The 27,979-nt window shown below is 55.4% G+C and overlaps 4 protein-coding genes across 4 annotated transcripts; 2 read left to right on the forward strand and 2 right to left on the reverse strand.

Moving 5' to 3' along the window:
- The first annotated feature begins 866 nt into the window (after positions 1-866).
- AGMAT (agmatinase (putative)) lies at positions 867-3,644 on the forward strand. The gene is made up of 7 exons (XM_084274558.1): positions 867-1,230; positions 1,362-1,564; positions 1,803-1,851; positions 1,988-2,183; positions 2,844-3,023; positions 3,252-3,336; positions 3,466-3,644. Exons 1-7 carry the CDS (start codon positions 911-913, stop codon positions 3,537-3,539), a joined length of 1,107 nt encoding a protein of 368 aa, XP_084130684.1. The 5' UTR covers positions 867-910; the 3' UTR covers positions 3,540-3,644.
- A 2,736-nt stretch (positions 3,645-6,380) lies between these two features.
- DNAJC16 (DnaJ heat shock protein family (Hsp40) member C16) lies at positions 6,381-17,039 on the reverse strand (the record flags this gene model as incomplete). Its single annotated transcript, XM_084274462.1, has 14 exons — positions 6,381-7,540; positions 7,945-8,115; positions 8,549-8,647; positions 8,751-8,831; positions 9,246-9,322; positions 9,554-9,736; positions 9,922-10,105; positions 10,342-10,472; positions 10,827-10,985; positions 11,539-11,643; positions 13,395-13,579; positions 14,620-14,950; positions 15,908-15,974; positions 16,873-17,039. 14 exons carry the CDS (start codon positions 17,037-17,039, stop codon positions 7,153-7,155), a joined length of 2,328 nt encoding a protein of 775 aa, XP_084130588.1. The 3' UTR covers positions 6,381-7,152.
- A 191-nt stretch (positions 17,040-17,230) lies between these two features.
- Positions 17,231-24,047, forward strand: CASP9 (caspase 9; the record flags this gene model as incomplete). Its single annotated transcript, XM_084274700.1, has 10 exons — positions 17,231-17,362; positions 18,112-18,331; positions 18,666-18,740; positions 18,941-18,972; positions 19,577-19,753; positions 20,535-20,624; positions 21,322-21,469; positions 21,939-22,118; positions 22,307-22,416; positions 23,500-24,047. 10 exons carry the CDS (start codon positions 17,231-17,233, stop codon positions 23,590-23,592), a joined length of 1,257 nt encoding a protein of 418 aa, XP_084130826.1. The 3' UTR covers positions 23,593-24,047.
- Positions 23,943-27,794, reverse strand: LOC311200307 (chymotrypsin-C-like; the record flags this gene model as incomplete). The annotated part of the gene is made up of 8 exons (XM_084274508.1): positions 23,943-24,020; positions 26,329-26,478; positions 26,574-26,719; positions 26,808-26,944; positions 27,132-27,257; positions 27,378-27,475; positions 27,571-27,659; positions 27,755-27,794. The coding sequence occupies 8 exons, from the start codon at positions 27,792-27,794 to the stop codon at positions 23,943-23,945; spliced, it is 864 nt and encodes a 287-aa protein (XP_084130634.1).
- Between the last annotated feature and the right edge of the window lie 185 nt (positions 27,795-27,979).

The raw sequence follows: 27,979 nt of genomic DNA on the forward strand, positions 1-27,979 counted from the left end.
GTTCATGGGATCCAGGCTGCCCCAGCTCCTAAACACATTCTCTTATTCCAAGTGGAGTCTTCTGAAGAGGAACAGGCCTTACCTTATGATTGTTTGTGTTTTGTACTCTCCTGACCTGTAAATCGCTGTCTGCTCCTGTGCTCTAGGGCGATGACATGGTGTGTGTCACGTGGCTGGTAGCCCCGAGCAAGTCCTCACGCAGTGACGCCATCGGGCTCTTGCATGCTGAAACTGCACCTAGTTCAGCAACAGGGCAAAACTTACTTCCCCCAGAAATCCTAATTTCATCTCTGCCCCTAAAAATGGCCTAAAACACTGGTGGCCCCACACTGCCTCTGGCTCCAAAATCCCTATTGTTGTTTCCTGTGCATTTCCTCTGTCTGCAGTGCTGCTGTTAGGTGTGTTCTGTTTTTTCTTTCCCTGCCTGCCTTTTATCAAAACTTTTTTACAATCTTCAGCATTCCTGGTGCTTTTGTAAAGTGCAGTTTAAAAGTATAGCGCTGTTACTGCAGCAGATGCTGCCTGCCTTTCTGCAGATGCCCAAAGGGAGCAAAACAGGAACATTTCCCATCATGTCCCTCTCACCCTGTGGTGCTAATCCCTGGGCAGGCTCTGGTTTGAGGTGCTCCAGCTGAAGCCCCTTGCTGTTTGCTGGGAAGCACATAACGCCATGGGGAAAGGGGGTGTCTGGGAAGGGGGAACATGAGACCTGGGCTGGATCTGTGCCCTTCCCCAGAGCAGCAGGGCATCCAGCCAGCTGCACTTTGAACCCTGGGGAGGGCGGAGGGAGGGATGGCAGAGGCAGCTGGCGCTCTGCCTGGCTGCAGCACTCCCACCAAGGCAGGACAGCCTTGGTGGTGTGTCTTGCTCTGCTCCGTGGGGTACAGGGGTTGGGAGCGCTTGGGACAGGATGAGGTGCCTGCTGTGGGTTGGCTGCAGCTGGCTGCTGCCCCAGGAAGCTGGGCTCCATGCTCGCAAGCTGGCTGTGACTGCTACGGTGGCCACCTCCAGTGGTGCTGCAGGGCTCCTCTGGCCCCTGGCCCCGGGACATGGGCCCCCTTGCCGCTGGGGCTCACAGTTCAACGTGCCCCCCAGTGCTCAGCTTGTAGCCCGGCCCGTGGGGGTCTGCTCCATGATGAAACTGCCCATTCAGGCCTCAGTGGAGGGGCTGGACGCAGCTTTCATCGGCATCCCTATAGACACGGGCACGTCCAACCGGCCAGGAGCCAGGTAAGGGCTAGCTGTGGTGGTGGGGAAGCTGGTGCTCTGTCTGTCTCGTCCCGCGGGAGGAGCGCTGGGTGTGCGGTGCCGGCATCGCGGCCTCTGCCCAGCAGCTTTTCCCAGCCGTGCTCTGCCCCCAGGTTCGGCCCGCGCCAGATCCGTGCTGAGTCGGTGATGGTGAGGAGGTACAACGCCAGCACCGGGGCAGCGCCTTTTGACTCCCTGCGAGTGGCTGACATCGGGGACGTGAACGTGAACCTCTACAACCTGCCCCACAGCTGCCACCTCATCCGAGAGTCCTACCAGAAGATCGTGGCCTCCAGCTGTGTGCCTCTCACCTTGGGTAAGGACTGTGTGTATCCCTGCCGTGTCCCAGCTCCTCCACATCCCTCTCCTCCTGCCCTCCTTCAGTCTGAATGGGTGGAAGGTGAGTGATGACTGTCCCCCCAGGGGAATGAAACCCTGGGTTGTACAAACAAGCACAGGGCTGATGTGAGGGGTTTTGCGGGGGAAAATCACCCGGAGGCAAATATAACAAGCGCCAAGCAGTGTGTTACATGCTTGTCCCTGTCCTGTTGCAGGTGGAGATCACACCATAACGTACCCCATCCTGCAGGCTGTGGCAGAAAAGTAAGTGTCTGACCTGGATGTATAGAATAAGGACCTGGGAAGGAGCCTTGGGAAGGCTCCTGGTGTGCGCTACATGGTGTAGGCAAGGCCATCGTGCAGGGGGTGGGGGCTAATGCGCCCACCCTGTCTCAACTAGGCATGGTCCCGTGGGGCTGGTTCACGTGGACGCTCACACCGACACTGGAGACACGGCCCTGGGGGAGAAGATCTACCACGGGACCCCGTTCCGGCGCTGCGTGGAGGAAGGGCTGCTGGACTGCGGCCGCGTGGTCCAGATTGGCATCCGAGGCTCCTCCTATGATCCCGATCCTTACAAGTACTGCCGGGATCAGGTCAGCTCAGCCGCAGGCGCTCGCAGAGCGCTGCTTTCACTCCCTTCCATTACTGTTCCCATCTCATTAATATTGCCTGAGCTTCAGCAGAAAAAGAAACGGCTCATTTGCACATAGTGCTGCGCTAGTGGCTGGGCTCACAGGGTGAGCCGTCCTGGTGCCCTGAACTGTTGGCTAATGGAGAATAACAATCTGGAGGGTGCCTCAAGGTACACATCTGTGGCGTGGCAGATGGGTACCTTGGGGGGTACCTCCTTTATGAGGAAAGGCTGAGTGAGCTGGGGCTGTTCAGCCTTGAGAAAAGAAGACTGAGAGGGGATCTGATCAATGGGTATCAATATCTGAAGTGTGGGACGGGGAAATGGCCAGCCTCTTCTCAGTGTCTGTGGGGACAGGACAAGGGCCGATGGCCTCAAGTTGGAGCACAGGAAGTTCCGCACCCATGTGTGGAAGAAATTCACAGTGAGGGTGAGGGAGCCCTGGGACAGGCTGCCCAGGGGGTGTGGACTCTCCTCCTCTGGAGAGATTCCAGCCCCGTCTGGACACCGACCTGTGTGCCCTGTCCTAGGGACCCTGCTTTGGCGGGGGGGTTGGACCCGATAAGCCCTGGAGGTCCCTTCCCACTCCTACAATCCCATGAATCTGAATTTATCCCGGCAGGGTTTCCGGGTGGTCCCAGCTGAAGAGTGCTGGAGCAAGTCCCTGGTGCCACTGATGGGTGAGGTGAGGCAGCAGATGGGGGACAAGCCTGTGTACCTCAGCTTCGATATCGATGGACTAGACCCTGCATATGCCCCGGGCACTGGGACACCGGAGATAGCCGGGCTCACGCCTGCACAGGTGAGGGGGTACAGGAGAAAGGGGGGAGGTTTAATGCCATCGTGCCACCAGCGCAGCAAAGCAAAGGGTTAGGGAGACCGGGGAGAGGAGGAAAGGAAGGGTTGAGTTGATGCAATTTGGTCCCTGTAGGTTGGGTTTCCTTAGCTGCATGTGGGAAAGGCAGAGCCGGGCCCAGTCTGCTAGGTCAGATGTGGTTCTTGATCCCAAATCTGTTTCGTTTTTTCCCAGGCTTTGGAGATTATCCGTGGCTGCAAAGGCCTGAACATTGTGGGATGCGACCTTGTAGAAGTTGCACCGATGTACGATGTCTCTGGTGAGTCTGTCGATAATCGAGAGCAAGATGTGTGTCTGGCAGAGGTGGCTGACAGCCCTGCAGGAAAGCAGGAGTTGGGCATTCATGGTTTTGGGGGTGTTTTTTCCCCCCTTTTTTGTCTTGTCTCAGGTAACACAGCACTTCTGGGGGCAAACCTGCTCTTTGAGATGCTGTGCATTCTCCCTGGGGTAAAGACAAATTGAGGACAGCTCTGACCTGCGCCTGGGCTTTCCACATCCCGTTCCCTTTCACCGGCTGCAGGGAACATGGGCTTTGCAGTAAGGAATAAAGGCCATTTACCACTAGAAGAGGTAATTTCTAAGCTGATAAACTGTAGGGCAGATGGGTTTGAAGAGCCCATTTAACCAGTGGCTGTAGCTTTGGAGCTTGCCAGGGAAAGGAAAAAAACGAGGCTAATGGCATTTCACCTCTGCTTTCCCAGCTGGAATTACTCACTGGGCTCACAGCAAAATTCTCACTGGTAAAAGGTTTCTCCCATTAAGAGGCAACAGCAGGAAAATGAATGTAAAGGGAGGGGAGCCGAAGGTGGCCTGGGGTTCTTTGTTACCCCTGCTGGGGATAACCTGGCTTCCCCCAGGGCAGGAGTGGTTTAATCGCTCCTGGAATTGCTGAGCTGACACAGAGGCAACGTTGGGTCTATGGAAACACGGAGCCACCTCGTCACACGTTAAAATAGTTTATTTTGGTTGCGAATCTGTCATCGTCTTAACCCAAATGACATCAGTGCCTGGTCACAGATACAAAAAAAAAACCCAAACAAACCAAAACCAACCCAACAAAAAAACCCCAAATAAAAATAAAAAAAGACAAGTTTGCCAAATAAGTTAATCCCCCCCCCGCCCCAGTATCAAAAGTGCAAAATATGTACCTAGTTTTCAGTCCTACTTCTCAGGCTGCATTAGGGTACCAGTTCCTGGCAGGTTTTTGGGGAACAGCAGAGGAGTTTCGGTACAAGGGGGGGGCCTGTATCCCTTTGCTTCGGCTTCCAAGTGGTCTGTGATTGCTCGGGTTCCACTGGAATGGTGAGCTGGGACTGAATTTCCTCAATCTTTGGATTACGAACCACCGTGCGCAGAACCAAATGGCGAGTGGGTTTTGCTGGTGATACATTACAATATGGGCTAGGAAATTATTGGGGGGGGTGAGGGGGTGATGGCTTTAGGGCTGCTGGGAGAAGACGGTCAGATCTTGGGCGTAAGCAGCTTCTGACCGTACTCCTCTACAAGAAAGCAAGTGCCCAGTGCTCCTGAGTTCCTAAAGCTAATGCAACCAGGGGCTTAGAATGGTTTGGCCCACGAAAGAAGCGACACGAGCTGAGTTAACCTGAGCTGGTTAAAAGCTGCCCTTGAAGGGGCAGAGTTATGGCTGACCAGCGGCGTGCTCTCAGCCAGCCCCAGCCACCCTACCCTCCTTAAGTGGAACTGCAGCTCAAAAGGGAGGTTACCCACTCTAAAAAGAAAATGACAACAGGATCCCAGCAGGTGTGCAGCATGTGAGCGGTGGTTTGAAGGCCACCAGGCCTTACCTTCTTACTTGGGCAGGGCTGAATTCCCCTAGGCACTCTTATTCACATGTCAAGGGGTTTCTCCTGGTTTCTGGCTAGCTGAAGAGACAGCAGAGCGCCAGAGAGTATTCCTGTTTTGCTCTTGCCAACACTTAGAGAGTTATGTGGAGACATCCACCAGGCTGCAGCCTTAATTCCAGCCATGACCTGCACAACAAGCTGTGGGAAAGGCACGGGAGTGCCACAGCAATTGCTCCAGCCAAGGGAAAATGAAGCTGGCCTTCCCACTCTGTCTCAGCAGTACATGTGCATCTCCAAGCTCTCTGGCAGGGCGAAGACCTTGCTTTCCTTCCTTCCTCCCCTCCTTCCTTCCTTCCCTCTACTTTAGTGCCTCGTTTGTGCAGCAGCACAAATTCAGAGTGTTAAGTAACCTCACGTAAGGTCAGTTAGTAGCATCGTAGCCTTTATTTGGAACTACCATTACCGATGGTGTTGGAGGTGCCTGTGGCGGTGGGAACACGCTGCTCTGCTCCTGGGGAGGGGAGGAATGCCACAGGCCATGGGTGTGCAGCTAGGTCGTGTAGGCAGTGAAATGACTTCAATGTTCCCAGATTTTATCTGGGAGCATCAGCTTGCTTAGAGACCAGCATAGTTACGCCTAACTGGCTGCTCTGCTAGGATGGTAACGAAGGTGGCAAGGGCTGGGTGAGCTTTTAATTAGCACCATGTGCTTGACCAAGTGCTCTACGTAGGGTCAGGTTTGGAGCCCTGCGGCAAAGACAACCCTGTGCTTTGGCAGCGCTGTAGCCAACAGCAGCTCCGTACCACAAGGGATTGGGGCAGTGCAGAGGCACAAGTCCCAGCCCGGGCAATGGTGTTTGCCTGGGGAAGAACACCCGCCCCCCCCCCCCAAGGATTTCAGTCCTGGCCATGAAAAGAAACCCTGCTGCTTTGCTTTCTGCCTGATCGCCTTCCCAAGCAGCACCCGTGCCCGCCGCAGTGCCGAAAGCAGCTGCTGGAGCACAGCTAGAGCAACATGTAAACCAAACCCCACACCTGACACCCGTTCTGGCTTCACACAGAGCCCACCCTGAGCTCAGAAACCCCCCCCAAAAAATCACCCCAAACCAACACCAACCTGGGGCAGCAGCCTGTGAGTTGTGAAACAAAAGGGGTTGTGGTGAGAAGCTGAACCCAAGCACCTTGAACCCAGGCCTAAACCAAGGGGAGTTTGACACGTAAGCGACAGTCTGGTGATACAGCACTTCAGGGGCAACGTTTCAAGAATACAATCATCGAAGAAATAGGTTCCTTGATACAAAGAAAGGTTGCTTTGTACTACAGACCTAAGGGTGTTTGAAAGGAGCCCAGACTGGTTCCCTAGCAGCTAGAGTTTGTGTTACACATCTACTGGCTCGTAGCAGCTCACACCTACAATCTGAGGACACAGTTATGGCTCTAGGATACATTGTCTAAAATCGACAGAAGCAGAAAGGCATCTGAAAAAAATCAATGTGACATTTAAAGGGCTCAACACCTTTACAGGATTTACGGCCGTGCAAAAACCCCCTTCCCTCCCTGGCTGCAGTTTAGCCAAGGAAGCTGCACGTGGAACTATGAGAGGAGCATGAAACATGCAGATCGCCTGCTATCCCGCGCCACAGGCGAGTCCCAGCTACAGATTTGCTATGAGGGAGATGCTCCCGACCATACTCTAGATCACTTACCACAGGGAAAGCTGATTTAAGTCCGACTGCCTGGTGGGAGGAGGCCTTTCAGAAGGGCAGGGCCTGGGTGGGGTTCTGCAGGGTCTTGCCAGTGTTACACCATGCACCACAGGCTAAGCACAAAGGGAAGGGGAGAGAGAACCATGACCTGACCTGTGTCACCGGCCGCGTTTGGTCTGGACTGAGTCACTGCGGCAGAGAAGTCACGGGGTTGGTTGGTTGGTGTTTTTGTTTTTCTTCAAACCGGCGTAAAAGGAGAGAGAGAAGGACAGGGGACAAGGCAGGAAGCGGATGCGGCAGGACAAGAAGGGAAAAACAGACTTCTTGGCTCTTCGGTAGTACAGCATCCGAATGCAAGGATGGACTCTCCAAACAGAGTGGGTTTAGGGGCGCTTGGCTGCGCTCCTGGGCTCCAGATGGGGGGAGGTATTTTCTAGTCACCAGCCCTAGGGAAGAGTTAATCTAAAACCTAAGGTCCATTCATCACGTTTGTGTGTTCCTGGGAAGAGCTGTCCCTTGTCATCTTCATAAAAAGTTTGTCTGTTAGAATCCCTTTAAAACCCCTCAGTCTAGCGCGGGCCACGAGGGAATATAGAACCTCTGTAAGGAACCCTCCAGGAGGCGTTCCATCCAAAAGGACAATTTGTGTAATTTGTTTTTAATGGATCTAGATCCCGGGCTGCAGGAGGCTTTCCCTCTGGCTTCTGTGTGTAGGGAGGAATCGTAGTCCTCACTCGTCCCCCCATCATCGCCCGATCTGTGAGGCTTGAAGAGGCAGAAGTATTTCTTGTGGCCGTTCAGAGCCAGGACGTAGCCCGTGTAGTCGCGCTCGAGGAAATGCTTGTCATACTGGTTAGGGATGGGGGCCACATCCTGCGCGAACTCTAACAGGTACTCCAGCCATTCTCGGTGCTTGTCCAGGCTGAGGAAGGAGAAATGAAGGGAGCTGCTCCTGTGGGATGAGCAGAGGAGAATCAGGATTAGCATGTCTCCTGCCTCGGGCTGGATTTCTACCAGACAGGTAAACGCTTGTAAACAAGGGCAGGCGCAGAGCTGTGGTGCCACAGCTCCTTTTCTAACCCAGTTGGGCTCAAGTGACAAATACCTAGTGCTCAGCAGCACTGTTGTGCTCTCTGTTCGTTGAAAGGCAGCTACGGCTGAAGCGCAGCAGCGCCAGGCCTGTCTGGCCACCTTCACCAGGTACAGCTAGGAAAGGCCCCTTGGTTTTTGGTGGCTCGCTGCATGTAGAGGCTGCTTTGCTGGCCAGAAACATTCCCTCCTGGCAATCGAGCCAACACCGCTCCTCACTTCTCATGTTAAAGCATAATGGAAGCCCAGGAGAGGGTCCCAGCCTACCCTGTGAATGTGTAGACTTCCAGGGCGAACTTCTGGAGGAGGACGGTTTTGGTTGAGTTGGACAGGATCAAGACCACATTTATGTGACCCGGCCTCAGGCGTACTAAGTTGCTGTTATAGTTGATGTCTGTTAGCTCGGTCACCTCAACGAAGCCCCTTTTGGGAATCCTGCTATAAGGAAACAGTGACTGAGTGAAAGGGGAACAAAGGGCCAGGAGCGACTGAGGATGGAGAGAAACTGCGCGCTCATCTTTCCCTCATCCTTTACGCTGATCCGTCCCTGCACCCCATAGCTAAAGCCAGTTTAATCCGTGTAACAGCCGGCCTTGCATCTTCCTCACCTAGTCACTCAGACCTCTGCCTCTCCCCTGAGGATGTTGCCTGGGGCAAAGTCATCAGGAATTGCTTAATAATAATTCAGTTTGCAGCCCCCTGTCCTTCTGGCCCAGGTCCCCACTAACCACTGCTCCGATTCACCCCTGTCCACACAACTCCAGCACTTCCCCACTGCCTGCTGAACACTCTCCACACACTCTCACTGGGCAGACACTCCCCAAGCAGTGCTTCAGTGGAAACCATTTCTGGAGCAATTAAGAGGGGGAACCTGTTACTCTCTTTGCCAAAACTCGAGTCGTTCTTCTCGGCCTTTGTGGCAGTTTCTTCCTTCTCTGAGGGAGGAGAGTCCCTCGCATCGCTGGAATCACTGCAAAGGAACATTATCTCGTGTGGGGTTACAGCCCCAGATTGGATTGTGGTGCTATCGGCAGGGCTGACACATCCCCTGGGACGTTTTGGCAGGCACTCACCTGAAAGCCTGAACAATAACGGTGCCAAAGAGAATGAAGAGCACAGAGAAGAGCAAGGACAGCAGCGGCATCATTTCTCGCCTGAGGAGGAGATTTGCAGAGAGTAATCAGGCCCAGGACTTGTACAGTTTCTGATGGAATTTCTGTTCCCATCTACCTCAAGCAATACCACAGAGTTTGCCCAGAAACTCGACTCATTGCCTGGGCTCTTAAGACAATTAAGATTTTCTCCTCCCAAAAGGAGGAGGCCAAATGTGGATCTGCTTTAAGTAAGACTGCAGGGAAGTGGTTACAACCAATGATCAATCTGTGTTTTCAGGAGTGCAATGTCCACACTCGGCCCCAAGGCCAGATGCCACCACTCTACATCATGAGAGAATACAGGCACCTATGTGTTTTGGTATGTTCCCGGTAAGAACCTGGTTCTACTATGCACCTGAACAAGGTAACAGCACCCCTGCTCCCCATGGAGCCTCATGAACACCCAATGCATACCAGTTACTGTGAAACAAACTGTCCCAGCAGTCTGAGATATAGTCCAGCGTGGAGTAGAGCCATCGGATAAGGAACATCTGGTTAAAAAGAACAAAGAAAGAAAATGACAACACTGCTCTCCAGGGCCCTGACAGGATTCCCCCTGGCTTAAATAGAACCCCGGGGCTGAATTGGCTTGGGAGCACACCACAAGCTTCCTTCCAGAGCAAGGAAACCTCTAAGAGTCTTGCCTTGGTGTTTAAAAGTAGAGCTAATGCCTGTGAAGGATGGTAACAGAACCACGCAAAAGGGAAAGGCTGGGCACTTACAGGAGCCAGTTCGTCGTTCAGGTCTGCCAGGACAGTCTCCAAAGAGAGAAGACCAGGGTCAGTCCTCAGCTGGTCCAGAAGATCCAGGAGGATGAAGTTGTCCTCTTTGCTGCCTTTCCAGGCCTCCTCCAAGGTTTTGTAGGAGATCTTCCCTGCGTTGTTGCGCCTCTCCAAAATGACCACCTGGATGACACAATAACATGGCAGATGTAAGAGAGGAAGGTACCCTATACCAGACACGATCTGCTTCAGATCACTGCCTGGAACTCGTGTCAGATGGAGGTCTGGCACCCTGCATTAAGTGGGGTGAATGAGAATGACAGGCAGAAAGAGGGGAGGGAAAAATAGGAAAACCAGAAAAGCCTCACAGCTGATTTTCCCCGATACTTCTCCTCATCCAGCAGCAAGGCATCTGCAAACTCTGGTTGCCGATCGTTATGGATGTGCACAAACTTCAGCGTGTCTCTTGTGTTGGCCACAGCAAATGTCAGAAATGCCTCATAAGCCTCAGCAAACTTCTCGCCTTCTCCAGTAAGTAAGACCACACAGTGCCTGGGGAACACAAGGAGACAGGGGATTAAGAGCTGTTCTGGACGTGAGGGGAAACAACCGTTCCCCTTTCCACCAGGCTGGAAGCCTATCAAACAGCACAGACACACAGCACAATCCAATGTGGTCATTTCCCTTATCCCTCAGAATCAAACACAAGGTGACTTTAGGAGCAGCCTCAGAGCCTTGGGCATCAAAACCAGGGGATGTGTCACCCTGTGTCACCCTCGGACCCTTACTTTCGCTGACGGTGAGACTTCTTCACTGGACACAGCTCCTGGAACAGCCTCTGGTTGGTGAGTCTGGCCACAACGAGGAACTTGTTCTGGGAAAGGAAATCATCGATGAGCTGCTTCTTCATATCTCGTGCCTGGCAAGGACAAAGAAAGCAGATGTCAGAACCAAGGAGGATGAGGAGAGACAAGCTGTTGGAACATTGTCCAAAGCCTGGGGAAGACTGCCGGCCATCATGATCCTCACCGAAACAACCCAAGACATTTTGAGGCCACGAGACTGAGAGGACACCTACAACAACCCTCCTCCAAGGCTCAGATACCACAGCTGCAGCCTGCCCAGTATCCTCCCTCCCAACAGAGCCCAAGGTTCTGCTGAGAACCACCACTCACTGCTCTGAAACCCCACTGACCAACCTCCGCCCACAAGCGTGGGCAGGAAACCTCAGCACCCGTATCACAGCAACTCTCAGAAGATGCCTGAGCGATACCTGCACCACGTCTGCGGGCCTGTCGATGTGCTCCTTGAAGATCATCATGGTGGGAGTGTACACGTTGATGTTGTACTGACTGGACAGCTCTTCAGTGCCTCGGAGGCCGACGTACACATAGCCAAAGGACAAGTAGTCACGGTATGCAAAGGCAGTCAGCTGGATGGGAAGAAAGCACCGGTGTGGGTTTGCATTGGAGAGCAAACAACATTTTCTCCCCCAGTTTTGCAAAACTCCTCCTGCAAGAGCTAAAAGCCCTTCCTCTCCCTTGCTGACCTGCAGTTTGCCTTCCCTTAGTCACTTTCTGGGGACCCTCTGCGGAGCCACAGCTTTATTGTACCAGCTGAGACTTTGCAGGGCAGCAGGGGTTTCTTAGGAAACAGGCTACCCACTAACCCAAATTAAGATATGCCACAAAAAATCTCTCATTACTGATAAAGGTCAGTACATGCCTGTGTCACTGCTCACTCCAAAACCCGCCTGCACCTTCACATCCACGAAAGGCACATCCATGATGGGACAGAGCAACAGCCTCCTAGCGAAGCTGGTCATCTGGCCATGGTTCAACCAAGGGAACCAACTTGCTGTCCTAGGGCCGGTCAATGGTATCTAGAGGCATCGGTCCACCTCTGCTTGTGGCAATATCCCACTTACTTTCAGAACTGCTGGATTTATTATCAAGTCAACAATGCATCGGTGGAAATGGCCTCACCTTGTATAATAACGGCACGACTGGCATATGATCGAACAGAAGGACGTGGGGCTTGTTTTCCTTCTTCCAGTTGGACAGAAAGTGGACGTAGTTTTTATCTGTAATCTTGAAATAGAATCGGGGCGTTAGTTGAACCCGGGAGCTGTTAAGACACACACAGTGCTCTGTGATCAGGTGTCTGGATAAGAACAGTCTGGAATCACAGAATCCCAGACGGGTCTTGGTTGGAAGGGACCTCAAAGACCATCCAGTCCCACCACCCTGCTGTGGGCAGGGACACCTCTCACCAGCCCAGGCTGCTCAAGGCCCCATCCAACCTTGAACACCTCCAGGGAGGGAGCATCCACCACCTCCCAGGCACCTTATGCCAGGGCCTTACCACCTTCAGAGTGTAGAATTTCTTCCTAATATCCAATCTAAATCTCCCCCCTTCCAATTTAAAACCATTCCCCCTCATCCTGTCACTCCAGGCCCTTCTAAAAAGTCCCTCCCCAGCTTTCCTGTAGCCCCTTCAGGGTTTGGAAGGTGCTATAAGATCTCCCTGGACCCTTCTCTTCTCCAGGCTGAACAAGCCCAACTCTCTCAGCCTGGCTTCGCAGGAGAAGTGCTCCAGCCCTCAGATCACTTCGTGGCCTCCTCTGGACCTGCTTCAACAGTTCCATGTCCTCCTTAAGCTGGGAACCCCAGAACTGGATACAGTACTCCTGGTGGAAAATCTGTCTGGGCGTTACGGAAAGCAGCCTGTGGGTTCGTCTTTCCAACTGGTATGCCTGATCCAGGCTCTTTTGATAGGGAAATCAATTAAAACCATTGATCTCCACTGCCACCAACCCTCTCTGCTCTCGCCCCGCTCAGCTGATGCTGTTCCAGGTCAAAACTGATGCCACTTTCCTTCTCCTGACTGTTCACTGGGGTCGAACACTTTATGTATAGAGGGAAGCCAAGGGTTAGCAGGCACCTGTGAGCTCCACCAAGCCTGCTCTGTTTCAGCTGTGGTACCTCTTTGTCCTAAAGGAAGAAGATATAAGGGAGATCACAGCTCGCTTAGGGGCCCCAGGCTCTGTTTCTGAGGTACAACCTGGCTGGGGGAGGCAAAATGGCTGCTTTTGGCTGTGGAAAGGGACAGCACACCCTGGGTTTGGGGTGAGAACACCAGTACCTAGAGGACAGGGAGGCAGGAGTCTGTTGGGAAGGGCCTGCTGAAGGACCTGAGGGAAAGGAGCTGAGGGGAATGAGACTCCAGGCAGAGCACAGGCAGGTGGGGGGCTGTGGGGTCTGACTGAAAGGGTGCTTCAGGCTTCGGCCAGAAATAACTGAGCAAGGCCAAACATGGGTGGGTTTTTATTTAGTGGGAGGTTTTAGGTGTAACTTTGGAATGGCTTGTGCTGCCAGCTCCAGTTCCAAAGGTCTGAATCCAAATCAGGTGATAGAAACAAGGGGTCTTTGCATGGGTGAGATTTAGCTGACAGCGCCTACGAGTGGTCCTTGTTTTGCTGGATGAAACCGTGAGAAAGGGGAGAAGGGAAGTGAAATCCAGCAAGCACAGATCCCTACCCCAGGAATAGCTTTCCTACACCTCTGGCAGCCACAGGAATTACAACTGGGAGAGCAGCAGGCCTCCAATGCTGCTGGTGTAACTGTGTAGTAGTGGGATTAGCCCTTTTACACAGCAAAACATTAAGTAGTCACGTTGTGTGAGCACTTCTGTTGGCTCCAGTGTTTGGGGCTGTAATTACAGTCAGATTTTGTGACAGCTCAGGGGCTGAACTAAACAGATTTGCCACCGGAAGAGCTAAGGAAAGACAAATATCCAGGCTGACACAAGAAGCAGCACATGAACTCTTCCTGGAGCCCACCTTTTCGACGAGATTCCCTGGCAGAAGGTTCTCCACGAACTGCCGCAGGCTCTCCCGAACGACAGCGTTGTGGAAGAAGGTGATTTTCCCGTTGATGAGCCCTAGCAGGGATGGTGTGCTGTGTGCACCGAGGTGATGGGCGAGCCGCCTTTCGTACCCAGCGTGCACCACTCCGATTCCCACTCCTGAAAACAACACAAGGAGAGCGGCTTTGCATGAAAGATCACTGACAACCCAAAACATGGAGGTTGAAGACCCTCACCCTGCTCCGGGGTTATCTGAGGGACAGTCCCTCCTAACTCTGGGCTTTCCTCCTCCTGCCATACTTGAGGATTGTATTTAAAACTCCTAGCTTTGTCTAGGGGGAGAGAGAGGGAGAGAGAACACGCTGTCCTCCTGTCATTTCTCCGCTGGTATTTCATGTGCTACATTAAAACCTCAAAGAGAAAAATCCCGGTAAGCCAGAACCATGGTGCCTCTGTCTCCTGCTGTCTGGTGGGTTTGTGTTTCTCTGGAAGCGCCTGCAGACGATATCTGCAGGGGAAAGAAGAAAGCTGGGGGCAGAGGCGTGAGATCTAAACACCTCCTCGGCGTCCCAAGGCATTTGGCCAAAGTCTCACAACCGCACCAGGCAGTAGCAGCCCTAAGGCAGAGGATCTGTTCTGTGGGGATCTCTGCATATCAAGGTCACCCAAGGGTAGGAGGAAGAGCAGTGGGCTGGTGGCCTGAACTCAGGGCAGCGTGATGGGCCCTCAGCCCACGCCATTGTTTCTGATCAGCAATGCTGGACTGAGCCCCAGCTGTGCAGGTGGGAGAAACAGCATCTCGCCCTCACGATCTTGGGGTCCAGGGACCCTTTTTATTTAGTGGGAGGTTTTAGGTGTAACCTTGGAATGGCTTGTGCTGTGCTGCCAGCTCCAGTTCCAAAGGTCTGAATCCAAATCAGGTGATAGAAACAAGAGGTCTTTGCGTGGGTGAGCGTTAGCTGACAGTGCCTACGAGCGGTCCTTGTTTTGCTGGATGAAACCCTGAGAAAGGGGAGAAGTGAAGTTTCTAACATGTAGTTTCATGGATTACGATGTTAGCAACACTCAAGAAAGCACTGGGATAAATCCCTGAGGAAACCCACGGATGAAACTCAGCCTTCCCTCACCAAATCCGGAAGCGATGGCGCAGCATCACTAAGGAAGGGACACACACCCAGCCTCAAGGGCCCCATCCTTACCCAGTGCCTCCAATTCCTGAGCGACTTCTTTCCACACGGGCTCGATGTGGATGCAGCTGAAGCACCAGTCTGAGGTTATTTTAATGAGGTAAGGTTTCTTGAAGCTGTCTGGCACGATTTCGTTGATGTAGTGAGAAAAATGGAGCAAATACTTCTCGTCGGAGGTGTCGCGCTTCTCCGAATTGAAGGGGAAATGGAAGAAGGACTCATCAAAATAAAAGCCTTCGTGGAAGTGGTGGAACTGGCGATGCTGGTGCTGAGAGTAGACCTGGCTTTCCCCGGTGTCTCCGTAGCGATCAAAGTTTGCCCTCTTTTCTTCATTGGAGAGGATCTGGGAAGCAGATCACAGAAAAACGGTCACCTGAAATCATGAGGGGGAACTGCCCTGTAGTAATCCCAGAGTAAATAACTGCAGCTGCACAAGAATGGGCTACAAGGGAATGCATGGCCTCTGCTGCGTGTCAGAGGAATGAATATTCTGGAAAAGGGAACTATTGCATCTCCTCCAGGCTCACTGTGGGGGGAAAAGGTTCCAAAAAGCCAAAGCTCAAAGAAAACCCTGTAAATTGAGACCACCGTCCTCACTTCTGCCACCGATCGCTCCTCGAGCCCCAGCATCACATCGCCTGAGCACCAACGCTCTCGCCCTGAGTGGCTTTTGCCAGCAGCATCTGCTTGAACGTTGGGGGTTTTCTCAGAGCATCAGAAAGTGCCAACAGTTTTGCCAAGCAGCTGGCAGCCCCCCCCAGAGAAACTGGTTTTCAGCTGGGAGGTGATGACTCTCTTAACTTCTGTGGGCTGGGCTCGCCTGCTGTGGAAGTATCGGGTCAGCCGCTGCAAACTGGGGCAGCCAATTTCAAGCGCCACGTGGGAGCAGCGTGCAAATAACTACTTATGCAAAGAATAATGTGAAGCAACTAAGGCCTGTGGTGATTAATGCTGCTTACATCATCCTCAAGGATGCTTATATGGACACATGGCATGAACAAGACACCTGCCTGGCTGCACAGGGCTCGGTGCCTACCCACTCTTCCCTTGTTCAAGGCTTTTGAGTGAAAGCAGGGCAGGCTGGTAACAAAACATTTGCAGCAGAGGCCAGGCTGGTGTTGTCCAGCAACTCTCTGTTAAGAAAGCAAAGGAAGCTCTTCTGGTCAGCAGTATCTGTCTCCACAGGCTGGAGTGCCTTTCCTGTGCGGACATTTGTGGAATGAGCACAAAGGCACATACACAAAAATAGGGTGACTTAACTTCTACTGACAGCCCGAGTTTAGCACGAAGAGTGTGTTACCTCGTAGGCCTTGCTGATCTGGATGAATTTGTCTTCTGCTCCTGGGTCCTTGTTTTTGTCAGGGTGCCTACAAGGCAGAACCAGAGGAAAAGGGGGTCAGCAGTTCCCTGGGGAGGGGGGGGACACAGTGAGCTGTCAGCCTCCATTTAGAGGCCAGCGGGGTGGGGACAGTTAGGGCGGGTGATGGCATCCCCTGAGGCCAACGTGAGATTTTATGCCCAGCTTGTCCTCCCCCATCCCAAAATGCAGCACAGGGACATGGGCTGTGCGCCTGCAGACCTGTCCCTCCATCTGATCCATTGCCAACAGCCTGAGCCCAGGACGAGGGAGCGCTTCTCCTCATACCTGGTGCAGTGACACATCCCTCAGCTGCTGCCCTACATATCTACTGTGTTCTTCCCACAGCACAGCTCCCGGGACAGCCCTGGGGAATGTCCCAGGCAAAACTACAGGCTCCAAAAGCTCCACGAGGTTGTTTTCTGAGGCGATGCCTCGAGCTTGCTCCTCGGCACGTACCCCGCTGATCTGACATTTGTGGCCCTGAGGCGTCTTCCCTTCAGCACGGGGGTTGAGTCACCCTCAGGCATCAACGTATCAAACCGAGCCGGGGCTGCTGGTGGAGGAGATGTTCCCAGCTGAGTCCGGGATAACTTTCCCCCCACACACACCGTGGCCAGACTCCAAGGGGGTTTTACAGGACGGATCGCTCGCGAGAAGGCACGCGCTGGATCCTCGGCCTGTGAGGAGGAGCCGGTGCGGTCTGGGAGCTCCCGCTGAGCCTCCGGCACAGCCAGCCGGGTAAGGAGGCTCACGCCGCCCCCCCGCCCCCAGCAGCACTACCTGCTGCCCGGCGGCCTAGCCCTGCCAACACGAACGGGTGCCCGTCCCCGTGTCCGCCCCGCCCCGCCGCGCCGCTGGGGCTGCGGGGGCCGGAGCAGCGCCCGGGACTGGCTGGAGGCACGTACCATTCCCGGGCGAGCCGCTTGTAGGCCTTCTTGATGTCGGCCTGGCTGGAGCTCCGGCCGACCCCCAGGACGCGGTACGGGTCGAAATCCCCCGCCACAGCCTGCGCTCCCAGGGCCGCCAGCAGCAGGGCGGCGGCCCAGGCCAGGCCCGCCCGCCCCAGCTCCATGGCTCCGGCGGAGGCTCGGAGGGGCGGACAGCGGCGCCCAGGGGACCGGCGACCGGCGAGGGCCGCGGACGGGCCGCCCTCACCCACCCTGCGCCGCCGCTTCCGGCGCGCCCGCCCCGCCGTCACCATAGAGACGGCGCCGGCTTCCGGTCACCGAGACGAGCGGCTGGAGCGGCGGCGGCCGCGGCGCAATGGAAGAAGCGCAGCGACGGGCCCTGCGGCGCGGCCGGGCGCGGCTGGTGGCGGCGTTGCGGGTGGCACCGCTCTGGGACCTGCTGGAGGAACGAGGCCTCTTCACCTGGCCCATGGTGGAGGAGCTGCAGGTGCGCCGGGGCGGGCTCCGGGCCCGGGCCCCGCGTCCCGGTGACAGACTTGGGGGCGGGGACGGGTCCCGGTGATAGGCCTGGTGATGGGGGTGGGTTTCTAGGTTCCGGCAACAGGCCTGGAGCCGGGCTCCGGGTGCCGGTGACCGGCCTCGGGGGCGGGCCCCGGGTCCCTCTCAGGCCTGGCAACCGCCCCCCTATCTCCTCACCCCGGTGACGGCCCCGAGAAGGGCTCTCGTGTCCGCTGTTCCCTGTGACAGGCCCAGGTGAGGCTGGTCCCTGTGTGCCCCTCACCCCACTGCCAGGCCTGGGGACTGGCCCCTGTCCCTCCTTGTCCCTGTAGGTGAGATGTGTAAGGTTTCTCCTCCCCTTCGCGTCCCCTCCCTCTCCCCTCAGCTCTATCTTTGAGTCCCATCCCCACCATTGGGGCTCCCATTTCCTCTCCATTGCTGGTGTCAGGCTTGGGGACTTTGTCCCGCACACCAGTGACAGTCCACTGAGCAGCCTCATGTCCCTCCAAGCCCTCTCAGTGGAGGCAGCAGGGTTTTGTGGTGATAAGGGGGACAGGGCTGGGGTTCAGGTGGCTGCAGGCGTCTCTGACTGCGTCTGGTGGGTCTCAGTCTCATCTGCCCCATATAGACGTACTTGGTGCAGATCCCCACTTTTCCACTCTCTGGGTGCCAGCCACGAAGGCAGAACGCCATGGCTTAGAGCAATCACACATTGTCCTGGTCTTTCCTCCTCCGCAGAGTGCCAGTAGCCGAGGAGACCAAGCCCGGCAGCTGGTCATTGACCTGGAGACTCGAGGGAAGCAGGCTTTTCCCATGTTCCTCTCGATCCTGCGGGATACCGGGCAGGGTGACCTTGCGGACATGCTTGTCGAGGAGTGCGAATGCCTGCCGGCGCTGCCGCAGCTGGGGGACCTGAGGCCCGTTGAGCTGGACATACAGGGAGAAAAACATCATAAAAGTCAGTATTAAGGGCACAGCTGTTTCCCAGGCAAATGGCAGCGTGGGGGGTGGCAGCTGGGATCCCTCTCAGTGTGGGTCACAAGCTGCGAAGTCCTGGCTCTCGTTATCCTGGACCACATGCGGATCCAGCTTGTGTGGTGGTGGGGAGAAGCTGCAGTCTGTGGAACCCTGAGAAAGGGAACACAGATGTGATGTCCTATCTCACCCTAGCAGCAGGACTGCTGCAATAGGAGGCTGTTGGTTCAGAGCCTTCTGGGGACCCTGGTTGGATACTGATCGCACCAAATTGGAAAGGGGAGCAGGCAAGACCTGACTGTCCTCTGTATTTACAGGTGTGCGTGTCCCTGAACGTTTGCCCATCCAAGCTGAGAGCGAAAGAGCTCGAATCCCTCCTGTGCCAGTTCAGGGTAAGCCATGTCCTGGGCTGTTCCAGTGGGATCTGGTGCCAAATGCTCCTTTCCAGCATGCGGCAGGGTGGGAAGGGCGAATTTGTGTGTGCCACCACAGGTGGCAGGTCAGGATTGACATCAGCTCTGAGAAAAATGGGTGTAACATCTCATCACGGAGTGCAGAGAGCTAAACCCTGTCTCTCTGTTGCATGTTGTAGGTTCGGCTGTCGACAAGAGGAACCATGATCTGGTCAGTATTTGGTCAGGCCAATAGCATTCCCTGTTAAGCTGCAATAACGAACACGTGCCCACGGCGTGTGTCAGGGGGCATGTGGGGAAGAGAGCGTTGCAGATACAGCAGTGGGGGTGTCTTGAGTTGCCCTCCAAGAGCTTGTGGGTGTCTGATGTGAAGTGAATAGTTTGGCTGTGTGTAAGGCTCTTGGCTGTATCAGCGTGGGTGTAGCCACATAAAATTCCTACGGTGCTGTTGTCAATGGTATAGCCAAGTCCCTGGGACATTTGTCTGCCTGTTCCCTTGGCTCCTCGTGAGGGCTCTTGTGGGGAGGTTTGAAGATGGTGCCTGAAAAATCTCCCAAAGCTTTGTCACCCCGCTGCCAGACATGCCGCAGGTAAAGCAGCAGCCAGTTTTCTGTGAGGGCAGTCCCCAACTCAACAGGTTGGTTTGTGTTTGCTGGCTGCTGTGGGGAAGGGAACTCTTATCCATCATCCCCAGGTGTGAAAGAGCTGTGCAGTGAGCTACTTCCAGGACTCCTTTTCCTTGCTGGCGTTGTGTCCTGCTGGGAGTAGCCGGTGAGTGCTCTGAGGGTGTTTAATTGCAACGTGGTGCCCGACAGGTCTACGAGCTGAAAGGGGACCCATGCGGGCACTGCCTGATCATCAACAACGTCAACTTCAGCAGAGATGCAAATCTTTCGACTCGAGAGGGCTCTGATGTGGACTGCAGGAAGCTGGAGAAGCGCTTCAAGGCCTTGCGCTTCGATGTCCTGACCCAACGAGATCTGAGGGCTCAGGTGAGACCATCTGCATCCGGTGAACATGAGGGACAAGAGGCAAGCCCCAAAAGTGACAGGGGTGCATTATGAGACACCCCCCATGCTGTCAGCACCCTGAAAGCCCCAGCCTGTGCCTCATGGAGAGGTAATTGACTGTGCACATCCTTTTATCTTATTGCCACGCCGCAGCTGCAGAAGGGGAAAGGACCTTGTGTGTTTTCACCCTTCTGCCTGAACTTTGATTCCTGGTTGTGCAATTTGTAGGGAAACAGGTGAGGTTGTACTTTGAGTAACCCTGGAGGCAATTAATCTGGCTGTAGAGGCCTCCAGGGTTACTTGAAGCAGCACAGAGAGCTAAATCACCCGGAGTGGCCGCTGAGAGTAAAACAAGGCTCTCTGCTCACCCACAGTCCCCTTGTTAGAAGCGGCACATTTCGGTGGGTTAATGGTGTGGAAGTGCAAGGGGTTTTTTACCTTGCTGTGGGGGTTTTTTATGTTGTTGTGGGACTTTTTTACTTTGCTGTGTTGTAAAGAATGCAGTGAGGAGAGAAAGATGTGTACTTACTGTGCCCCATGTTAAATTAGGGCAGGAATACTCGCTCTCTGCCGATGGCTTTTGCTGCCTGCATGCAGGGTGTGTATTATCCCGCTTCCCCTGGACAAAAACTGTTGGCCAGATCGAGATGGACTCGATTCTTCTGAGCAGCACAGCTGTGACAGGCTGATGAGAGCAGGGCCCAGCGTAATCCCTGCCTGAGGTATGGGTTGGCAGGCTCTCACCATGACGTTTTCTGTGTAGGAAATGGTGTTGGAGCTGCAGAAGCTGGCCAGGCGGGACCACAGTGCCTTGGACTGCTGCATCGTGGTGATCCTTTCCCATGGTTGTCAGGTGGGTCCGTGGCATCTCTCCCCGTGCTCGTTAGGCAGGCTGCCTGCGTGGGAAGGGGTTCGTTACCCACGCTGGGGTCTCAAGCGGGGCAGGAGGGAAGCAGCCTGTCGTGACCCATCTGATGGCCGTTCGGCTGTTGCAGCGTGTTGCAAGGAGTCACACTCTCCTGTCCGGGTTAACGAAAGCGGGAGTGTCTCCGGTGCTGCTGTTGCCTGGTCTGGTGTTGCCTGTGGACCAGCGTTCTCTGTTTCAGAGGTCGGGGTGTATAGTTCAGATCCAAGTGACGGTCACAGAGTGCAGGGAGGCAGCGCCAGCCCTTCCCGTCTCCAGGAAGCCATTGTTAGCAGGAAAGCCTGTTTGTCACAAGTCAGAGGCCTCGAAGGATGAGGAGAGCCATAGTTTGCAAAACTGTCTCTGTTTGGTGCCTGCTATCCCAGGGGATAGCAGACCCCGGTCACAGGAGGAGGTGGGATAGGAGCTGGGCAGCAGGAAGAGATGGATCACTGGGTTTTAACACATTTGTAAGGACTCCTGGGCAGCCCCTCGCCCTGGCACAGCACGCCTGTGCGCAGAGGCCAGGAAGTGGGATTCATTGTGGTGCCGTTAGGCTACAGAGAGACAGAAGTGAGAGCGCCCGATGGGAAATGGAACTGGCCTTGACTTCTGCTTTACTAGCTCCTGGATTTTCCTCTTGCAGACGAGCCATATTCAGTTTCCTGGAGCCATTTACGGAGCGGATGGACGACCCATTCCCATAGAAAAGATTGTGAACTATTTCAATGGGTCCCATTGCCCGACTTTGAGAGGAAAACCCAAACTCTTCTTCATCCAGGCCTGTGGTGGAGGTGAATCTTTGTTTTAGCTCCCAAAGTGAATCAGCTGTTGGGTGTAAGCAGGCTCCAGATGTGGTTAGGCTTTGGCTTCTCGTTCCCTTTTTGTTTGTCATCTCTTTCTCCAGCTCTCTTACTCCCAGCCATGAATACTTACAGCTAGCGCAGGTTGAGTCTAAGGACTCAGGCACAGGATGAAAGGGGGGAGTAACTGCAGCGCAGGGCTGGGCAGCACATCCTGAGTAGATGCTGCAGGTCCTGAGCTGTGACCTGACCAGAGCAGTGTGAACTGTGGGTGTTTGTGCAAATCGCTGGTGGCTCCGACTCGCCTGCAGCCCGTGTTCCGCAAAGCTGCTTCTCGCAGCGGGCCTCTACTCATTCTTCTTCTGATGAGATGTTTTTCCCCATCCAGTGGAGGATGAGCAATTGCTGAACGCTCGCGGAAGGCGAGTCTCAGCCAGAGTTGTCTTGCTGCTCTTTGCAGAACAAAAGGATCGGGGCTTTCTAGTGGATTGCGATTCGCCCAGCGATGAAGCCCCCGGAAGTTCTTTGGAGTCGGACGCGACTCCCTTTCAGGCTCCCTCGGCTAACTTGGATGAGCCAGATGCCATAGCCAGCTTGCCCACGCCTAGTGACATCTTGGTCTCCTACTCCACTTTTCCAGGTGAGCCATCCTGCACAAATCCCTTGCAGAGGGATTAGTGGAATACTCAGAGCTCCATTTCCGAAGTCGAGGACAGTCAGGGACAGCCGGCTCCGTTGGAGACGACACCGGAGAGTGGCAGTAACACTGCCAGACAAGAAGGCTGGAAGGCTGGCTTTACCAGTGATCTTTTCATTCTTTCTCCCAAGGTTTTGTCTCCTGGAGGGAGGTGTCCAGTGGCTCGTGGTACGTGGAAATGCTGGACAGCGTGCTGGAGCAGTATGCCCACTCAGAAGATCTGCTGAACATGCTACTGCGGGTAAACCTGGTTTGGTTTCTTTTGTTTGTCTCCCTGCTTGTTGTAACCCCTAGTACAAAAGCAGAGTCAGAGCCACAGCTGGGCTGGTTGTGGAGGCCTCTGCTTCGGAAAGGAGCAACGATACTGTGCGTTCGTTGTATGGGCTGGGTAATAGGAGGCACTGTGGGGAGGTCTAAGTACAAAGGGAACAGCTGGCATCGATCGGCCAGAAGTTCCCTCAAGGTTCCTCTGGCAAGAAGTGAGCCTGGAAGTACAGGCTTTCATCTTTCCAAGGGGACTGCTAAAAAATTGCATAGCTTATCCAAACTGTCAGGGTGCAGGGGACTCTTGTAAGCATGTAGGGGTGCGATTGCACCCTTGGGCAAGACCCTCTGGGTCTCTGGTGCCCAGAGATCTCCACAGGCACACTCTCCCTTTGGGTCTAGTGTCTCCTGGAGCTCCTGCAACACCGTGGAACATCTAGAGCATCTTGCCCTTGGAAAGGTGATGCCAGGTGTTTGTTTCCTGGCGAGTGAGGAGCACAGTGCACAGGGAATGTGGAGCCAGCATGGCTAATAACCCTTTTCCTTGGCGTGCTTTGTTGGCTAGAGACGTTGCTGAAGCTGGGGACATGTGTAGGTCCTTCCAGTCGCCAGTGCTGTAGGGTCAGAGCCTCACGGGGAGGCAGCAGTGGACAGGACATACTTTGTAGTTGTTTTCCTGGCGTCATGGCGCTGGTTTCCAATGCAGTGGCTGTTGAACTGAAGGGAGCAGTGACCTGAGACCCACCCAGCCTCCACCGGTTGGCATTCAGTGCAAGGGAAGCGACCCTGGGGAAATGAGAGGCGTGGCTGAAGTAGAAGTAGGTGGAAAGGGAATTTGCTTTGAAGAAAAGGCCTGAAGAGAAAGGGGAAACACTGGCTGGAGGCAGCGGTGGCTGGTGCAGCCAGGTTTCTTTAAGAGTCGTGTTCCCTCCAGTCCCCTTTGTTTTTGCTGGTGAAAGTGGCTCATTTTAGGAGACATGCCTGCTCTGCCATCCCCTTCCCCATCCCCGTTTCTCCTGCAAGAGTTCCCACTCCTCAGTGGCTCTCCATCTGTTCTCAGGTGGCAAACGCTGTCTCTGCCAAGGGGAAGTACAAGCAGATCCCTGGCTGTTTCAACTTTCTCCGTAAAAAATTCTTCTTCCTGTGCAAATGACATGTGGGCTGTGAGGTCCCACCGAGCAGGACAGCTGCTCCCCCACAGCTGGATGAAACCTGTGCCTGCCCTGACATGGCATCGGTGCTCTCTGAGCCATTGTCTGTCTGCTGAGAGGTTTCACTTGAGTTGTGTGATCTGTGACTGCTGTGAAATGGAGATAGGGTGGGGACTGGCGCTGTGCCGATGGGGACAGAACAGGAATGGATGAAGGAAGCCCCTTTGCCTGGGCAGGCACCGGCTGGAGCCTCTGCGTGTGCAAAGGAGAGCAGAGTGCCCCTGGCTCACTGCAACATGGCTGTACCAGTCCTCTGCCTGTCGTTTCTGGGTGACATTGACGTTTGTGTCCTTCACTGCCCTGGTAAGCAGGTGATGGACTCAAGGTCGGCCGTGTACATGGAACGGAATGATTTCTGCTGCTGTTGGTTCTTGTTTTCAATTAAGCACAATGAAAAAGGAAAAATAATCCTTTGCACTGTATTGTCTGGTCTGTTCCTCCTCCCACACAACATCCCAGCACCTCCTGAAGGCTTCTCTGCAGCAGGATGGGCAAGGGAATCCTCATTTTTTTAGCCTCCTGCCAATGCCAGTAGTGTTTCCAGGGTGGCTGTGCTAGTGGGCCGGGAAGGCAGCTCACATCCTTCTGAGGAGTGCATTGGATGCTAGATGGAGTTACAATAGGAAACCCATGAGGATTCCTTGGAATACTGCAGCTGCGTTAAAGCTCTGTCATTATGAGCTGCTGTGGTGGCAGGTTGGGTCAGGAACCCTGGATGTTTGTGGGGTTTTGGGGAGGAAGCAACCCAGGGGCCCACAGAGCCGGCAGTGCAGGGAGGAGCGGGCTGTCCCGCTTTGCCTCAGCGCTGCTGGAGTGAGCAAGGAACCCTCACGTGTGGGATTCACCTGCCATTCTCCGATCTGCCTTTGCTGCATATTTACACTTGGGGGGTGTGGGGGGGTGTTGTTTGTTGGGAGTTTTTTTGAGCATTTTAGGCACTTTCCCTTCCCTCCAGCGCAGCTTGGGTTCTAGGTACTGAGGTGAGCAGCCAGTTGGAGATATGCCTTGCTGCGAGATGCTGTGGTGGAAAGAGGGGAAACCAGGGAAGAGGAGCTGTGAATTCTAAGTTTTATTCGAAAAGGAGAAGAGCAAGAGAGGTGGGAACTGATCTGTGAGATGACGTGGTGAACACGCACTGAGGAGAACCAGGGGGAGACACAACAGCTCCAAGGAACCATTGTCTCCATCCCCTCCCTGTGCTTGGTCAGTGGAGGAGCGATCCCAAGGTCCTCCAGCCACATCCATCCCCCTGCTGCATGGGGATTGCGGAGTACTGGGGAGTTTGTCCCTGTGTCCCAGGGTGTCCCTGATCTCTCATTCCCAGCAGTGAGTCCCTGGTCCCTCCTCTGCTATCAGCCATGTCCCACTCCTGCCATGCCTGGCCCAGCCAGGGTGGGTGTTTGGGGGGTGGTGTGAGCAGGGGCTGTGTGCCAGGGGTTTGGGGGTTTTTCCTTTCACCTGGGGCTGTTGGGCAGGTTTGGCTGTTCATGATTTGGTGCTGCAGCCCTTTTCTGTTTGGCTTTGGTTTTATGTGTTGCAGTGGAGTGGGGCTCTCCCAGGCACAGCCAATGCTGGCGTCCGAGGCGTCCGTCCCCATTTCCGGGGGAAGGGGAGAGGTGGGGGTTTTGTAGAATTACAAGTTTAATAAATTGTAAAACCTGCTACTTGTATTGGTACATTTCATAAATGTTAAGACCTTCATAAACCTTCTTTCTTCCACTTTTTGTTTAGACAGACCTATTTTAGCTACAACCACTCCAGTTTTAGAAAAAGTTTATTAAACAGTTCATAAAATCCATCTGCTCTTCTGCCCCAAGCCACTGTCATGGCCACGGCCAGGCTGGGTGCTGTCCGTCACATTGGAGTGCTCTGCTCATCTTCCTCCCTCTTCTTCCTTCCTCTTCTGTCCTCCTCCTCATTGTTGTCCTCCTCCTCTTGGTGCACAGCTCCCCTCTGGGCAGAGCCACCACCACAGGACCAGGCTCCAACACAGGAGGCAGCTGAGTTCTTACGGGGGGGGGGCTCTGCTCGGCCCATGGCTGCCTCTTTCCCTGCCAAACCCCACATCTCCCACCCCTGTCATCTGGGAACCCCCTCCCCGCCCAAGCCCCCCAGGACTAAACCCCCTCTCTCTCACAACCCCTGTAGCAATCACCCGGCCTCCAGCAGCTTGGGGCCATCAGGGTTCCCCAGCTGCATCCCGTAAAGCATCCAAGCACCCATCTACCAAGCCCCCCAGAACATCCCCCTCCCCCAGGACACCCCGTCAGTCCCCAGCCCCTCTCCCCCCATACTCCCAGCCAAGCCTCAAGCCCCACAGCACTTTCCCCTTCACTCTCCCCACAACCTCCCCAACCAGAGCCAGCTCAGGGGACTGCTGTCAGCCCCCCCACCCAGCTCAAGGTGTGGCCCCCACCTCCTACACCTCAGCCCCCCCACCCCCCGCCAAATAACCAGCAGGACACAGGAGGCCAGCACAGCACATTTCCCTTTATCACGCTCCAGCCTCATCCCACCGCGTGCCACGGCCTCAGTTTGCGTTTATTTTCTGCCAACGACAAGATGACACGGGGTGGGGGTGTCATGGTGAGCCCTGCACCAACGTGGGCACGGGGACCGCAATGTGGGTCCCTCCATGGCAAGGGGGGACATGGGGGGTGGGAGAAGGGCACACCCACCTCGTTGATCCAGTCGATGTAGGCAGACACCCGTGTGAAGACCGTGGGCTTCTTGGCTGTGTTGCAGCCCAGCCCGGAGCCGAAGCTGACGATGCCATCCACCTCCCAGAGCCCGTCACGCTGGCAGTTCAGGGGGCCACCCGAATCGCCCTGCACGGACCGAGAGGCTGCTCACTACCCACCCCGGACACCCCACCGGTACAAGCCTTGGGCTGGGGGGGGGCACCCACTGCTGCGGCACTCACGTTGCAGCCGGCGACAACGCCGTCACCACCGGCGCACACCATGGTGGTGCGCACGTAGCTGCCCCACCAGTCGTTCTGCGAGCAGGTCTCGTAGTCCACCACGGGCAGGAGCGCTTGCTGCAGGACATCGGCCAGGGGCCCGTTGGCTGCAACGACAGCTGCACCTCGCACCCTGCCATCCACCCCGCACCCGACCCCAGACACCTCCCTGCAGACCATCCCCCCCGCCCTTACTCCAGAGGCGTCCCCAGCCAGTGATGTAGCAGGGGTAGTTGTTCTCCAGGGTCAGGCCGGCGGGCGGCAGGCAGGCTGCCTGGATGGTATCGCTTTCCTCCACCGGCTCCGCCAGCTTGATCAGGGCAATGTCGTTGCTGCCAGGAGAGCCAAGCCGTGAGGACCAGGCACCCTGGGCCATGAGGCCCATGAGGACCAGGCACCCTGAGCTGTGAGGTCCACACACCCAGAGCTGTGAGGACCACGCACCCAGCACTATAAGGACTGCGCACCCCGAGCTGCACTACCCTCCCCCTTCTCTGGCTGCCCTGTTCCCTCGCCTACATGATGAAGAAGGAGTTCCAGTTCTCGTGCACGATCGTCTTCTCCACACCCACAGCCACTGAGCCGGGCTCATCCTCCTCTGACAGGACCTGCTTGCCCAGCACCACGCGGTACGTCAGGCTAGAGCTGTCGGCAGCCGGGGGTGGGGGGTGGGAGGGGAGGGGGGGGTGTTAGTCTCCAAAGATGCCTGTGCCGTCTCCCCCCATATTCCTGTCTATGCCCACCCCACCCCCCCCCAGCACCCACCTGATGCAGTGGGCAGCTGTCAGCACCCAGCTGGGCGCGATGAGGGTTCCACCACATGTGTGGTGCCAAGCCCCAGAGCGGCTGTACTGCAGCGAGATCTACGACGGCAGCAGTGTGGTCTCAAAGAGGGAACATCCTCTTCCCCATCACCCACCCCCCCTCCCAGTGTCCCCCCCCCCCCCCCCTTCCGTACCTGCCATGGCCAGCTGTGGTCCCGGGCATCTTCGCCGCCCACCACCCGGCCCAGCAGTGGTGGCACGGCCGGCTGACCGCATCCGTAGGCTGTGAGACACCAGCAATAGCACCTCAGTGGCTGCCTGTGCCCAGAGCCACCGCAGGTACTGGGGCTCCATCCCCACCACCCCATCCCCACCCACCATAGCCGAGCAGCACGGCAAGACACACAGCCCCAAGCATGGTCACGCAGTCACAAGGTACTGCAACAGGCAATGCCACCCTTCTTATAGCACCTGCCAGCACCTCCAGGGACCTTGGCGTCACCTCCTCCTGCCACCAACACCTGACAAGGGTCACACGCCGGATGACTCCCTGGCCCCACCACCCATCTTATCGCACCCGCCCCCCCCCCCCCCCCCCCCCCG

The sequence above is a fragment of the Gallinula chloropus genome (genome assembly GCF_964237585.1).
Source record: "Gallinula chloropus genome assembly, chromosome: 23".
Lineage (NCBI taxonomy): Eukaryota > Metazoa > Chordata > Aves > Gruiformes > Rallidae > Gallinula > Gallinula chloropus.

Excerpts from the sequence above, each read along its gene's own strand:
- AGMAT (XM_084274558.1), top strand. The coding sequence starts at position 911 with ATGAGGTGCCTGCTGTGGGTTGGCTGCAGCTGGCTGCTGCCCCAGGAA. Across the intron at positions 1,852-1,987 it reads CTGCAGGCTGTGGCAGAAAA|GCATGGTCCCGTGGGGCTGG; the intron begins GTAAGTGTCTGA and ends TGTCTCAACTAG. Across the intron at positions 3,337-3,465 it reads ACCGATGTACGATGTCTCTG|GTAACACAGCACTTCTGGGG; the intron begins GTGAGTCTGTCG and ends GTCTTGTCTCAG.